The following is a 12939-nucleotide window of genomic DNA, read 5'->3' as shown; positions in this document are numbered from 1 at the left end:
CCAAAAAAAAAAAAAAAAAAAAAAGAGAAAGGCTATATATATTCGACCTTAGTGTATAGAGCAAACAAATTGAAAAAACATTCCTAACTTCTTTTAAGTTATGTTAAGAAAACCAGTCACAATATCAAGAAACTGTTTATCAACTTTAAATTACATTCACACTGAACTTATTAAAACCTCTCTTTTTGCTTACCTGCAGTAACAAAGAAGAACAGCAAAAAATCCAATGATAATGATAACGGTACCTCCCAATATGGCTGTAAGGAACACTGTGTGATAAGCTGTTATGTCCTTGGAAACCGCACTAATTATGGATTCTAGATTTTCAGACAGAAAACCAGACAAGAATTAGTTGTCAAAACCAAGTAGTTCTGCTTGATAGGCAGAGCTGAAACTAACAGGTCATATTCTACTTCTCCAGTCATTTTGTGTTCCTATAGCACTATGTTCATCTCTTCTCTTCACCTTGCTATTCCAGCAGACTAGAAAATACATAAACAGTAGTTACAATATAATGGATCTTCTAAGATTCATTTCAAATACTATAGACTTACCATGACATCTACTCAATGCCAGCCAAATGGCATTTGTATCCACACTGACTTAGAAACATCATCTACATTTTCCATTTAGTACTTCTGTTAGAAATGCTTTTTAGTGTTTTTTAATCTTGACATCACATTTCTCCTCTAAGAAGCTCTCAGCATCAATCCTCAAGATCCAGATGTGCAACAAGCCCACATAAAACAGGTTCCACTGGGACTTTCTACCTATGCCCAACTTTCTTGCATTTCTTTGTCATACATGATCTTCAACAGTAACGGACATAATGGCCCACTGATTTTTAAGTTGCCATACTCACAGTTCCCTTGAAGGGTTCTTCCAAGAGACAGCAATACTATAAACACCAACCTACTAATGCTGCTCTGGGAAACTCCAGGATGTATTCAAAGTTCTAGGAAACGCTTACATGCATGAAGGCTTGCTATCAGAATTCAAACAAGCAAAAGTTATCCAACTGTTGAAATGTTATGTCATTGTCCCTTGCTACTGTTAAACAAAACAATCTGACATCCTGATGATACATTGGTACTGGGGTTATTCAGTACTTTCTTTTACAGTTGTTGCAATACCTCTTGTTCCAGGCAGTGGAGCTGCTATCCAATACCCTAATTGTTGAGCAGTGTATGTCCATACTAATTGACCATTTGTTTCCTTTACCATTCCTAGACCACGGCTTACCCAAGCACCTGAAAAAGACAAAATATTGCACATGCCATGCAGCATTCCTCTGTATCTAAAATCATCAGCAATCTATGATCAAAAATAGAAGTTTACAGGAAAAATTAAGCTTCTGTCCTATGTACCATGTGTTAGACAGCTTTAGCTAAACATGCAAACTTTCTCTTGATATTTTCAATGAAAATATCCCTGTGTGAACACTGACTTTGAAACAAAAGTAGCAAAATCAATTACTTCAATTAATTTCCTAATACATCTTTTAAATTAGTAAATGCTTTGCATAGATACGCCTGTAAACGATTTGGGAAAAAAAAATCCTATTATATGAGCTTAAGCATGTATTAAGGCCAAGCCCCAAAATGAACAGGCAGGTAATTTAAACATATGAACAGAAGTTTAACATTAGCTCATACCACTTAGTGGGAAAGCAACATAATCTAATAAGCTACAATGGGATAAACAATGCTTGTCGTGAATGTTCCCTTTCCTCCTTCCTCCCCCAAGACAAGAACAGTTTGATTAGACCAAGAAAGGTCTATTGTTAGGCCACAGATTCCACACCATCTGGGAGGCAATGCAAAACACAAGTCTTATGGTATGCCAGCTTCTATAGTTAATAAAGTATGTATGCAGTAGAAGAGACAGAATTAAACCGTGTATTATTTGAATACATTTATTATGCACCACCTGACATGGAAGCACTGATTCTTTATGACAAATTACCCAAGGACTTCAGAGTTCAAAAGTACATCTCAACATTTGCTGAGGACATCTTGTATGCAAGATGCTCCATGCCAGAACCTATTATTCAGTGTGGTGGTACCTCTCCATGCAGCTCAAATGGGGCCCTACTGCTGCTCACGGGTGCTCTCCAATGTGTGCTGGAGAGAGGAGGTATTCAGCTCCCTCAGTTACCAGAGCTCTGGTTAAGGAATACCTTGTTAGTACTCAGTTATCTGAGAAACAAGTCATATTTTGTACGTCAGACCAAAGGTAAAATAAAGGTATTTAAAAACAAACATGCAGAACAATGAATGCAGTTTGCAAAACCCCACTGTAGAGGAGACATGAGGAAGCAGAATAAAGTGGTAGCTGAAGTTTTGCCTGAAAGATCTCTCTCCTTGCTCCCAGCCCTTCCTGTTCTTTCCTCACCAAGCAGCAGCGAGGTTCCATAAGAACACGACACTTTAATCAGTGCCCATCACAAACAATTCACCTTTACAGAACCTCTACCAGAGAACAACCCCAAAGGTGAAAAGACAACTACTATTATTTTTTCTTCTTTTTGGGTTAGTACATTACACTCTTGCTCTACCCCCAAGGACAACATGCCCAAGCAGGCACATCAAGTAGGCTTGATGTGCCTACCCTCAACACCCACATATGCAACTTACACGGGTTTATTTCTCATCTACCCTGGTGCTGAAATGCAATGCTTCATCAGCTGTTTGTTTTAATAGCACTGTTGACCTAGTTTTATTAGTTTTGTAAGTTAAAACAGCTCAGCATAGGTACAGATGACCACAGGAGCTGGAAACGGTAGTTGCAGCAACAAGAAGAACAAGGAATTAAATCCCCTAATGCTATTTTACCATCACAGATTATGACTTACTTTGATAAAGAATGCTGTCTTTAATCACCACTTCCCTTTCTGAAGTCTTCTAGGTGTCTAGACAGATTTCATCTTTATGCCAAAACTTATTCAATATGTCATTTTTAATTAGCATGTTCTCATTTCAAATCAGTATTCTTTGGTTGTTCCTAATTAATACAATCATTTTATTTCTCAAATGTGTAAACAAGAATTCTTTAGAGTAGGTATCCCTTTCTCTACTTCCAGTTATTAACAGCTTTTTACTTCGGTAAGGAGTAAGACTCTCTTGCTTCTTCACTCACATATTTCAAGAGGAAAGTGCGATGGGAAGCATAAGGTGCAAGGTACATACATGAGTACACTAACATGCACCTAACACAGGACATCTAAGTGAAATAAGTGTATGCAGCTTATTACTCTCGACTAAAATTAGACATGAAGGGATGACAAAAGAGGTTTACAATATCTAATCCCCAGCCTCCCATGCATACTTGAAGAACTTTCTGATAACCCTTTGATAACTCTTACCTCCCCCCTTCATTTCACTTTGTGAATTTTTGTTGACATAAAAACTGGAAAAAAAAGTTAATTTTGAGAACTATACCCTACAAAACAAAGCATTGGTGTATTCAGTTCTGTTTTGCTGTCCTTTAAAAAGGCACAGAAATTCCAGGCTTTAAGTTTGACACCTTACAAAATCTATGTTCCTTGAATGCTTAGTCTCCATGAAATCAAACATCAGTTACATTATGGATTTGTTCAACAGGAATGCTAATACATTTTACCAAGGCTTTTGGAATTAATGCAAGTGGGCATGTCCCATTGAACAATTCAAGCTGGCCAATCAAACAAGCAACGCAGACCCCCTAACAGAATTCACGACAGCTTACCACCACCACCCATACATTAGTGCAGTCAATGCTTCACAACAAAATAGCATGCACCCAGAACTATAAAAAAGAAAAAAAATTAGCCTACTTACCACTTTTCATATCAAATGTCCATGCAGGTATAGCATCTCCTGATTTTACAGTATTTGTAGGAAGAGGAAGTGTAATCTGAATAGGACCATTTACTTTCAGCTCTTTCCCAGCCAAAAGAACATTTACACATATTGCAGCAAGAGGAGTCAATTCGATGCTTTTGAAACCTGAATTTGAGAAATATCTTGTCTGTAATTCTCTATTCACAGTGTACTTTTAAAAAAATATACTTAAAATTAAGAAACTATCCTTATACTGAGAGGCAAGCACTCATCTGCACCAAGCTACACAGTTCTGTCACTAACTTGGACAAGCAAAATGAATATTTCTAGCATTTTATATCTTGTACACTCATTTCTCTACCAAATCTGAGAAAGGAACATACTTCTGACAGAGATTCAGCACTGACTGTAAAACCAATGATTAGGCAAAACTTGGCTTGGGGTTGAAGAAAGAAAGGTTTATCATGTACTTTGATTTCAAAGTAGCTAGTCAATATGAAAATATATGATGAAAGACTAATTTTTTCATCATTTCAATATATGCAGCATTGAATCCAACTGAAGATATTTTGCAAACATATAACTGCTACATTTCTCCTCTTAATCAGTCATCCTTAATCAGTAAGGATTAATTATAACTGCCAAATTAGAGAGTTAACTGAATAGTTAATCTTGAAGCTTGTCAAAGCACTCAAAGCCAACTGCATATACAAAGCTTACAGTGCAGCTTTTAAGTTTTTTCCTTTGTTTTCCTTGCATTTGCAATTATTTCAGAGTCCACAATATGACAAGATATTGAAAAAAAAAAAAAGAAACTGAATCAGTAAGTACTAGAATACCATTAAAGCTGTGCAAGCTGTTAGAAGCTGCTTGTGAGAAAACTCCTGGCGCATCAGATATCAATTAGCTTCCACCTGCCCTAAAAGGAAGCCTATTCCTTTAGGAGCATATGAATAATTTAGAACACACACCAGACAGACTGAAAGAAAAACCAATGAGGAGAAACACTGCTTATTCTCTTATGCTTCAAATTTTAAGAGGTGAAATATAGATGAGAACAGTTTTAAAATAGTCAAGTCGATATTGAGTATACGTGCTGGTTATAATTCAATGAAAATTACAGAAGAGTTGGTTGAAATACACCCACTAGTAGCTTCCTCATGCATTGCAATTAAATTAAGAGCCTCACGGCTTCAGGCCCACTGGGAATAGAAAGAAAAGAACAAAAGAGACATGGAATTGTATACCGTACAATCTGCCAGAGATTACTGTATTCATGTAAATAAGAAATAGCTAATAGAATGACAAACGCTGAAAGATCCAACTGCATCTCAGCAGAGTTACAATGACTAATGAAATCACTTACTGCTTCTCCTGTGAAACAGGAATCACAGAAAGCATTGCAGCTGTGCTCTGTATACATACAGACTACTTGGTCTCAAACAGGTTTACACAGATCAGCTGTCTATGAGCCAAAATATAGCTTCCATGCCATCTATATGCTAGGAGTAAAGCTCCAACAGCAAAGCCATAGAGTTCTAGTCAAAATGCAGAAAAGCGTTGCTGAAGTCAGCTGCTGCAGTTTGACTGACTTTTTTAGGTTCCCTGAATTCACACACTGGCCATAACTGTATTTTAATGTGTTTATTAGACTAGTGATGCAGTCTCATGAAATCCTAAACTTCTTGAAATGAACGTAATACAGAATCCTAATTAGAACCCCACAGCTGTGCTTCAGCACTACATAGAACTATGGATACATAAATATACATACATACATATATATATATATATAAATATATATATATATATATAATATATATATATTATATATATATATAATATATATAAATATATATATATATATATATATAAAGCAGACAGAAGGAGTCTTTCTGTGTAGTCACATATTATACTCTCATACTACATGGAGCAAGTTAAAGGGTGACATGACTTCTCAAATGCATTACATTTAAAAAAAATGTATTTAAGAATTTAAATAACATATTTACTATACCTGATTTATTTAGAAGTATTCCTGTTGTATAGAGAAAACTGTCCACTTTCAAAAACTGCTCCGGCACTGTCAGATAAGCTGTAACATTTGTAACATGGTGATTTGTTGGAAGTTTTATTAAAGATTTTTGAAACTGAACACTTGGTTGAGATTTGGCATCTGCAAAAGAGAAATATTTTGTCTTAACAATGGCAAAAAACACAACCACTGTTTTTATTACTGCCTAGAAATCCAATCAGCACAGCAATCTATTTTCACCCACTTCCTCCAAGGTTGTATATTTCTAGTCCAGCATCTGTCACAAACATACAGTTAAACAAGTAACTGAAATTTTTACCTTGAGTAGATAGGCAATATCTACCTCTTCTTGTGGAAAATAGTGCTCAAGTAGTTTCTGCCTAAGTGGCTTCTATTTCCATAGAAGAGCAACAAATGTTGACAAATAACCCTTTACAGAGAATATGAAGATGCTGATTTTGTTTTGTGTGTGCACAGATTGTTATCACACAAGGTAGACATTTTTTGGTCCATATACAATTAACTTACCAGACAATTTTCCAGTAATTAGAACAGTATCTTCAAACAGCCATATATTTGCTTGACTTTGTGGGAATAATGAAAGTGTCACAGACGAGTATACTGTGGAAAGTGATAATATCTGTTACACTGTGCAACTGAAAGAAAAATCCCATAAGCTCTCTGATTCTGAAAGAATAGGGAATAGAGCGGTTAAAAAAAAGAGCACATGAAGACTGGATAAATAAATGACTTCTGTTGTCCAGAGCAGAAATTTTGTTGGTTAGACCAGACGGCATATGCTGTATGTTTGCTAATGTCGTGCATTTTCTATGGTATACGAGTGGCTAGCGTTAAGAGACCACCTCTTTTTGTTGTTGTTGTTATTTTCTTAACCTTTTTTAAGAGACTTTTAAAAAGGAAAACTTGTGAGGAAATGCTGCTTAAAAGAAGATGTAAGGACTCAAAACATTAACACTCCAGGAATCAATGGAGAAAAGACGATTTTTGTCAGAAACAAAAATATATCATCAGCCCTTTGCTGAGTTTACATAAACAATTGCTCAGAATATACCTGCAAAATTGCAATATAACCTACTTAGAGTTAGCAAGGGCTATTTTCAGTTTTACAATAGTATGAATTATTGACAAACTTATCAGGTCATTCACCCTTACATCGGTATTGACAGGCATCACCTCCCTTGACTGGCTTCAGTCATTTTCAGTTGACACTGAGCACACAGACTGCTAAGAGAAAGAAATTTAATTACCAACAGACACAGTTTAATAATAGGACTATAAGAGGCTTACGTACTTGGCATCCTCCCAGTCTTCCAAGGCAAAGGTGTTAACATGTAGCCATCCTTGTATGATACGATAGTTAAGCTTAATCCTAATTTGTAGGGAACTTTTATTAATACTGCTCCGTTGTTTCCAGTAAGAGTAGAATTTGTCTTTGTGTAGTTAACAAACACTTCCACAACTGCTTGTCCCAGGTACTGGTGACTGATGATGTCATTTACTTGAACCTTTAGCATAAACACAGATCCTAGTAAAAAAAAGGAAAAAGGGAGGTCATGATATATTGTAACTAAGTTCTCATTCCATTACTTATTGCAGATCACTGAAATTACTGGTTTTCAAACTTTGTCACGATCTGGTAATAAAACCTAACAAAACCAGGAAACACTGAAGACCTAGCTGATGCATTCTAATGCTGCAAACGTTAGACTGTTGGTTGCCTTATGCTTGAATAATTAAGTTAAGCTTTTCTTTGCGGAAGTGTGGTAAAAATAGTTTGGAGCCACCAAATGCAATGGACATCCCACAGGCTTGCCTGCAAGGTGTCCTGGCAATAAACAGCTCTTGCCAATTCTCAGGGGTTGTGTGAGTGCTTCTTTTCAAGGGGAATGGTCTAAAGTTGCGCCAGGGGAGGTTTAGGTTGGATATTAGGAAGAACTTCTTCACTGAAAGGATTGTTAGGCATGGGAATGGGCTGCCTAGGGAAGTGGTGGAGTCACCATCCTGGAGGTCTTTAAAAGACATTTAGATGTAGAGCTTAGGGATATGGTTTAGTGGAAGACTGGTTAGTGTTCGGGCAGAGGTTGGACTGGGTGATCTTGGAGGTCTCTTCCAACCTAGGTGATTCTGTGAAAACTTTGTTTTTTAATCCTTGAGTTCATGCCTTAGCTGTTCAGGCAACATATGGTCAATCTGTCTCACTGTAGGATAAATTCTGGCCAAAGGGAGTTGTACTCATATGACCTTACCACAGAGAAGGAAGCAAAAAACCTCGAGATAGGGCTAGATAGATGCGAGAGCATACTCAAGTTAGGAAATACATTACTTGACCATTTAATAACAATAAAGTAAGTAAAACCTCCCTAAATCAAGAAGTAATTCTTCCCATTCTGATTTAAAATTTGAAAAATGTGACAATATGAGATTGAACATGCCTTCAACACACCCTGTGATATCACTCTGACACTACAGCTGGGCTTGTTACCTAAGTGTAAACCTCAGCTTGGGTCTCACCTTTAGGGATGTACACCTAATTTTGAAAAAAAAAAAAAACAAAAAAAACAAACCACAGAACCTGAAATTTACAGACTGTGGAATAACATATTTCTTTTTACACATGTGAAATGATCATACAATAACCAAATGCATTCATACACTACAACCGTGTTTTAATCCATCTCCCACTGGATTTACCCTTCTGGTCTTGTTTTTGCCTTTCTGTACTGCAGCTCCTAGACAGCACTTCTCTCTTGCTAATTAGTTGGTCTGACATTCCTTTAAGGTACTTGGTGTCTTACAGAGATGATAATTACAGCAAGAGAGCAATATGCTGAAAATATTAGTGCACTTGGATGATGTTCTTTAGATACACTGAACTACAGTCAATTTCTCTCCCACCTAGATAGGAACTAAACTATTAGGGAAGCTTTTCCCACCAAGCAGGTGCATTAAAGCAAACCAAACTAAGAAACAATTCTATTGTACTTCCAGGGTGAAATAAAGTTCTTAGCATAAATCAAAGTATTTACAGACCCCTATTAAAATAGGCTATGCCACAAAATATCATCAATTTCCCAATATTTTGATTACGGGCTCCCTACTGTTCAGTACCACTGTGCTGCTACTACACAAATATTTTCATGAGCATTAATTATGAATATGCATTTCTATTTAGGTCAAATGCCAAGCTATATTTGCTTGAAATTTCTCTGCCTAAAAACACAGTTCAGTTTCACTACGTTGCCTTCCCTGTCACCAGGATTGACACCACATCAAAAATTACTACCACTGACTTTGATTTACATCAGAAGACCTTGAAAAGCTGGCTGTACTCTATCAAAACAGGATGCATGTACAGAAGACATCCAAGTGAGGCCTCTTTGAAATGAGTATTTGCTTATATCTATTGCATGCATGGAGCATGCCATATATTCAAACAAAGATGACCTGCACACAGAAGCTACCTTGGCCTCAGTTTATTACTATTTATCACATGTAGCAAAACTCAAACAGCTTGGCCAGCCTGATCCTCTGCAACACGATAAACTACATCTTCCTGTGCAAGTTAATAGCTGCTTGCAAAGAAAACAAATGTATTCAAGCATATTTGACAGAATTAAACAAAAATTATAATTTTTCTAAATCTTTTTTAGTCTTTTTTTTCTCATGCAGTGTTTCAGAAAGAAAATTGTTCTTAATCTGTTGTTGATAATGGATTTTTAAATCATCTAATTATTAGAAACATCATCATGTAAGCAAATTACGATTACTCAACAAATTTTTCAAGCCGAAGGCTATTTACAGATATACTAGCAAGATTTCAGGGGTCTCTGAGGCTTAGAAGACAGTTCATTTGCCCTTGTTAATGACTGTTGAAAAGGCCACTAAGTAGGGAAAACAGGCTGCATACAATGTCCTCATCTTGCTGCCAGGAGCCTTTTGCTACATGGTGCTTAAAAAGAAAAATCAGTAGCATATAATTCATCCTCATACCAGTAGGAATGAATTTTGTTTGCCTGGAATAAACTGGTATTTTTAACAGCTGGATTCAAGTCAGGAAATAAAGATCCTAGAATTAACAGCTGAACTAAGCCACAAAACAGAAAGCCTAGAACACACTCAAAATTCTGACATTGTCTTTTAATCATTTCACTCAATGCTTATTTTTCCATTTCCTGCTAATACCCCCCCCAAAAAAATAATCAATGAAAACAAAGCTGTTGGGGAGTCCCTACATTCCTTCAGCAGCCGTTAGCACATGCAAAAATGGTTTCATGCAAGAACATTTCTTTTTCCTCATCTCCTTTGGTGCACTCAAAATGAAAACCCATTTTTCTAGAAGCTTGTGGTTAAAAAAAAGAAAAAAAAAAAAAAAAAGGAACGCAGAATCTATTGGTACCCACAAGTCTTCCTCCTCCCTCTGCCACCTCTCCAGGTTGTTCTGATGGAGCTGGCTGCACCACAGCATCCTGCAGCAGGCCAGCTCTAGCAGCCTAGCACAAAGCCAAGCGACCCTCTGGTCCCGATGGCTCAGGCTGTGTGCGCTGGTGATGTGACACCGTGATTGAGGTCCACCTTTCCCAACCTGACACCCCTTGACCAACTCCCTTCTCCAGTCAGCTCCCTCAAATGCCTTGCACGTATTTAGCGTGCAAATTTATCAGGCACATTTAATGCCACCGAGTTACTAATGATGCTATTTTAACACTGATGATCTCAGTTCCAAAGAAAATTCTGGTTTGGCATTCGTTCCTCCCCTCCATAAAAGATCTTCATGTACACAGCCTTAAGGGTACTTCTGAGTCTCAAATAAATCCTACCAAAGTCCCCATTATATATTTTTAATCTGATAGAACATACTGAACTAAGTATTGCAGACAAAAAAAGGAACTGCTGCTTAACTGTTTCACAAAACCAAAGCTCATAAAACAAATAATTTCCAAAACTCCTGCTGTTTTCTGGTCACTACCACTTGCCACACACAAGTGGGTCAGCTATATCTCTGTATTAAACCAATTTGACAGAACCCCTGCAGTTAGAAAAAAGAGCTCAGCCTGAGCTAATTTGGTTTGTGCTGCCTCCAAGGAATAGAGATTTGTTTCTTGGCAAGAGCACGGGAAGTGCCAGCTTACAAGACATTTAAACATTTGCTAATAAGTGTTCACACAAACGTAGCTGTTACTTATCTAAAAGGAAACAATGCCTTCTACCCCACTGAACGTGTTTCTGAAATGCCCCAGCCAATAAAGTAACACCTCACTTCCAGCCACATCATCCAGGGCCTGGAGTTTGGCTTCCCATCTCTGTCCTAATTCCGAAACCGTATCACAGCACTGAGCCGAGGAGCTGCTTGGAACTGAAAGCAGGGTACAAAATAAAACAGTGCAAAAAAAAAAAAAAATCTGTCTTAATGATATTCCTGATGTACCATGTCGTTAACTCCTTACCTGCAGATGTTATCTGGTCACTGGATTTATCCGTGGGGCTCAGCCACCCCAGTGCAGCCCCAGCCCTGCTGCCTCGGGCACGGAGTCAGTGCAGACCACAGCCAGAGACGGCACACAGCCGCTCCTCCACCCCTACACATTTTGAGACCCAGACAAATTGCCTTTTCCTATTTACCACCGATTTCCTACAGGGAGAGAGCTTCCTAACCTCACGGGAGGCCATTGCCCTCCTGGAGCAGCGATCCTCCAATGAAGCGATTATCTTACAGGTTGTAGGGAACAGCAACGGCAGGTAAATTATTCATTAGGTCCTTTCTTAGGAGGAGACTTCTCTTCTTTGCCTAGAGAATGTTTAAACTAACACCAACAAGTCCGCAAAAGGCCTATGCTTGAATGTGTGTTACAGAAACTACCTACAGCCTCATGCTCTCAGCTAACCAGAGACGTAAAGTGTGTGATGTGCAATTTGCTTGGCCTTGACTTCCTAAACAGTCATTTTTTCCCTCTTCTATTTGCATCCCCCCATACTTTTTGGCTTCATAAAATTAGGGATATGAGAGGTGCACTGATCTGTAAAATTGCTATCACATGTTCTAAGAACATCAGCCTTGGCTAGCCCTTGCAACACCTGATGTGCAGCACCACTGAAAAGACTCAATGAAATAATGTCCACAGTCAACACTCACCTCTGGCTTTAGTAAAAAGGTTACATAAAAACAGCCTTTCTGCCCCAAAGACAACTGATACTACTTAAAGTCTCCTTAAAAGCACAATAATGACAGTGGCAAACTCCAGTGGCACAGCTATAGGAAGTAGAGGCCTGTTACAACCTTCCAGCTCATTACAAACCCACACAGCTGAAGGTGAGCTGAGGCAGCAGGTACCTGACCGACGTGGTGCTGGAGCGAGCCCTCCCCAGGGCAGCACACCGTCAGGCCACAGGGAACTTTATGCTATTTATGTGCTGTTCCTCCAATTAATTTAAAATAACGGCATAAAACTGAAGAAAAATGTTTTCATTTCCCCAGATTTAGATGCTAACAACATAACACACACAGGACAGCAAATACAATCTTCCTACCTGGCTTGACAACCGGCTGACCCTGTGGGGTTCAGGCACTCGGTGCCAGACCAGAGGCTGGACCTGATCCCTCCTGGGATTGCTGGCGAAATTTATTATTTCTTAATAAATTATTAAGAAAAGTGGTGCCCTGAACTAATCAACATCTGCTCCGCTTGAACATGAGCAGCCGATGCCATGCAGGTAGCACCACATAACCTAAACTGTACGGTTCCATACTCCCTGAACAGGAAGATGTATATTGAGAAGAGCATCTTTGGCAAAAAAAAAAAAAAAAAAAAAAAAAATGTATGCAGTGGTGCAGAAAACATGACTGATTTCCAAGGACAAAGCAGCAAAACGGGGGCTGGGAAAGTAGGACACCACAGTATTCACATTGCCCTATTTCTGGTCAACCAATTTCCACAGAAGCCATCAACAAAATCCCAATTATGAAGGAGCCAGGCCAGATCCTGAGGGGAACAGCAGTGCCTTTTACACAAAGAAAGGCATTTACATTCATTTTTACAGCAGATGGTTTAACCCATTCTAGTCAAA

The 12939-nt window shown here is 38.2% G+C and overlaps 1 protein-coding gene across 1 annotated transcript in view; it reads right to left on the bottom strand.

Annotated features, from left to right (window-relative positions):
- Positions 1-12939, bottom strand: part of FAM171B (family with sequence similarity 171 member B) — a 32285-nt gene that overhangs the window by 6086 nt on the left and 13260 nt on the right. Inside the window, exons 2-7 of the mRNA XM_038182238.2 lie at positions 7169-7402; positions 6385-6477; positions 5839-5997; positions 3819-3986; positions 1134-1250; positions 194-317 (exon numbers count right to left, since the gene is read on the bottom strand). Of these exons, the coding sequence (XP_038038166.1) occupies positions 194-317; positions 1134-1250; positions 3819-3986; positions 5839-5997; positions 6385-6477; positions 7169-7402 (895 nt within the window). The remainder of the gene's footprint in view (positions 1-193; positions 318-1133; positions 1251-3818; positions 3987-5838; positions 5998-6384; positions 6478-7168; positions 7403-12939) is intronic.

The sequence above is a fragment of the Anas platyrhynchos genome, chromosome 7 (assembly GCF_047663525.1).
Source record: "Anas platyrhynchos isolate ZD024472 breed Pekin duck chromosome 7, IASCAAS_PekinDuck_T2T, whole genome shotgun sequence".
Lineage (NCBI taxonomy): Eukaryota > Metazoa > Chordata > Aves > Anseriformes > Anatidae > Anas > Anas platyrhynchos.
The sequence above is the reverse complement of the archived record's forward strand: the minus strand, read 5'-3'. Positions and strand labels throughout refer to the sequence as shown.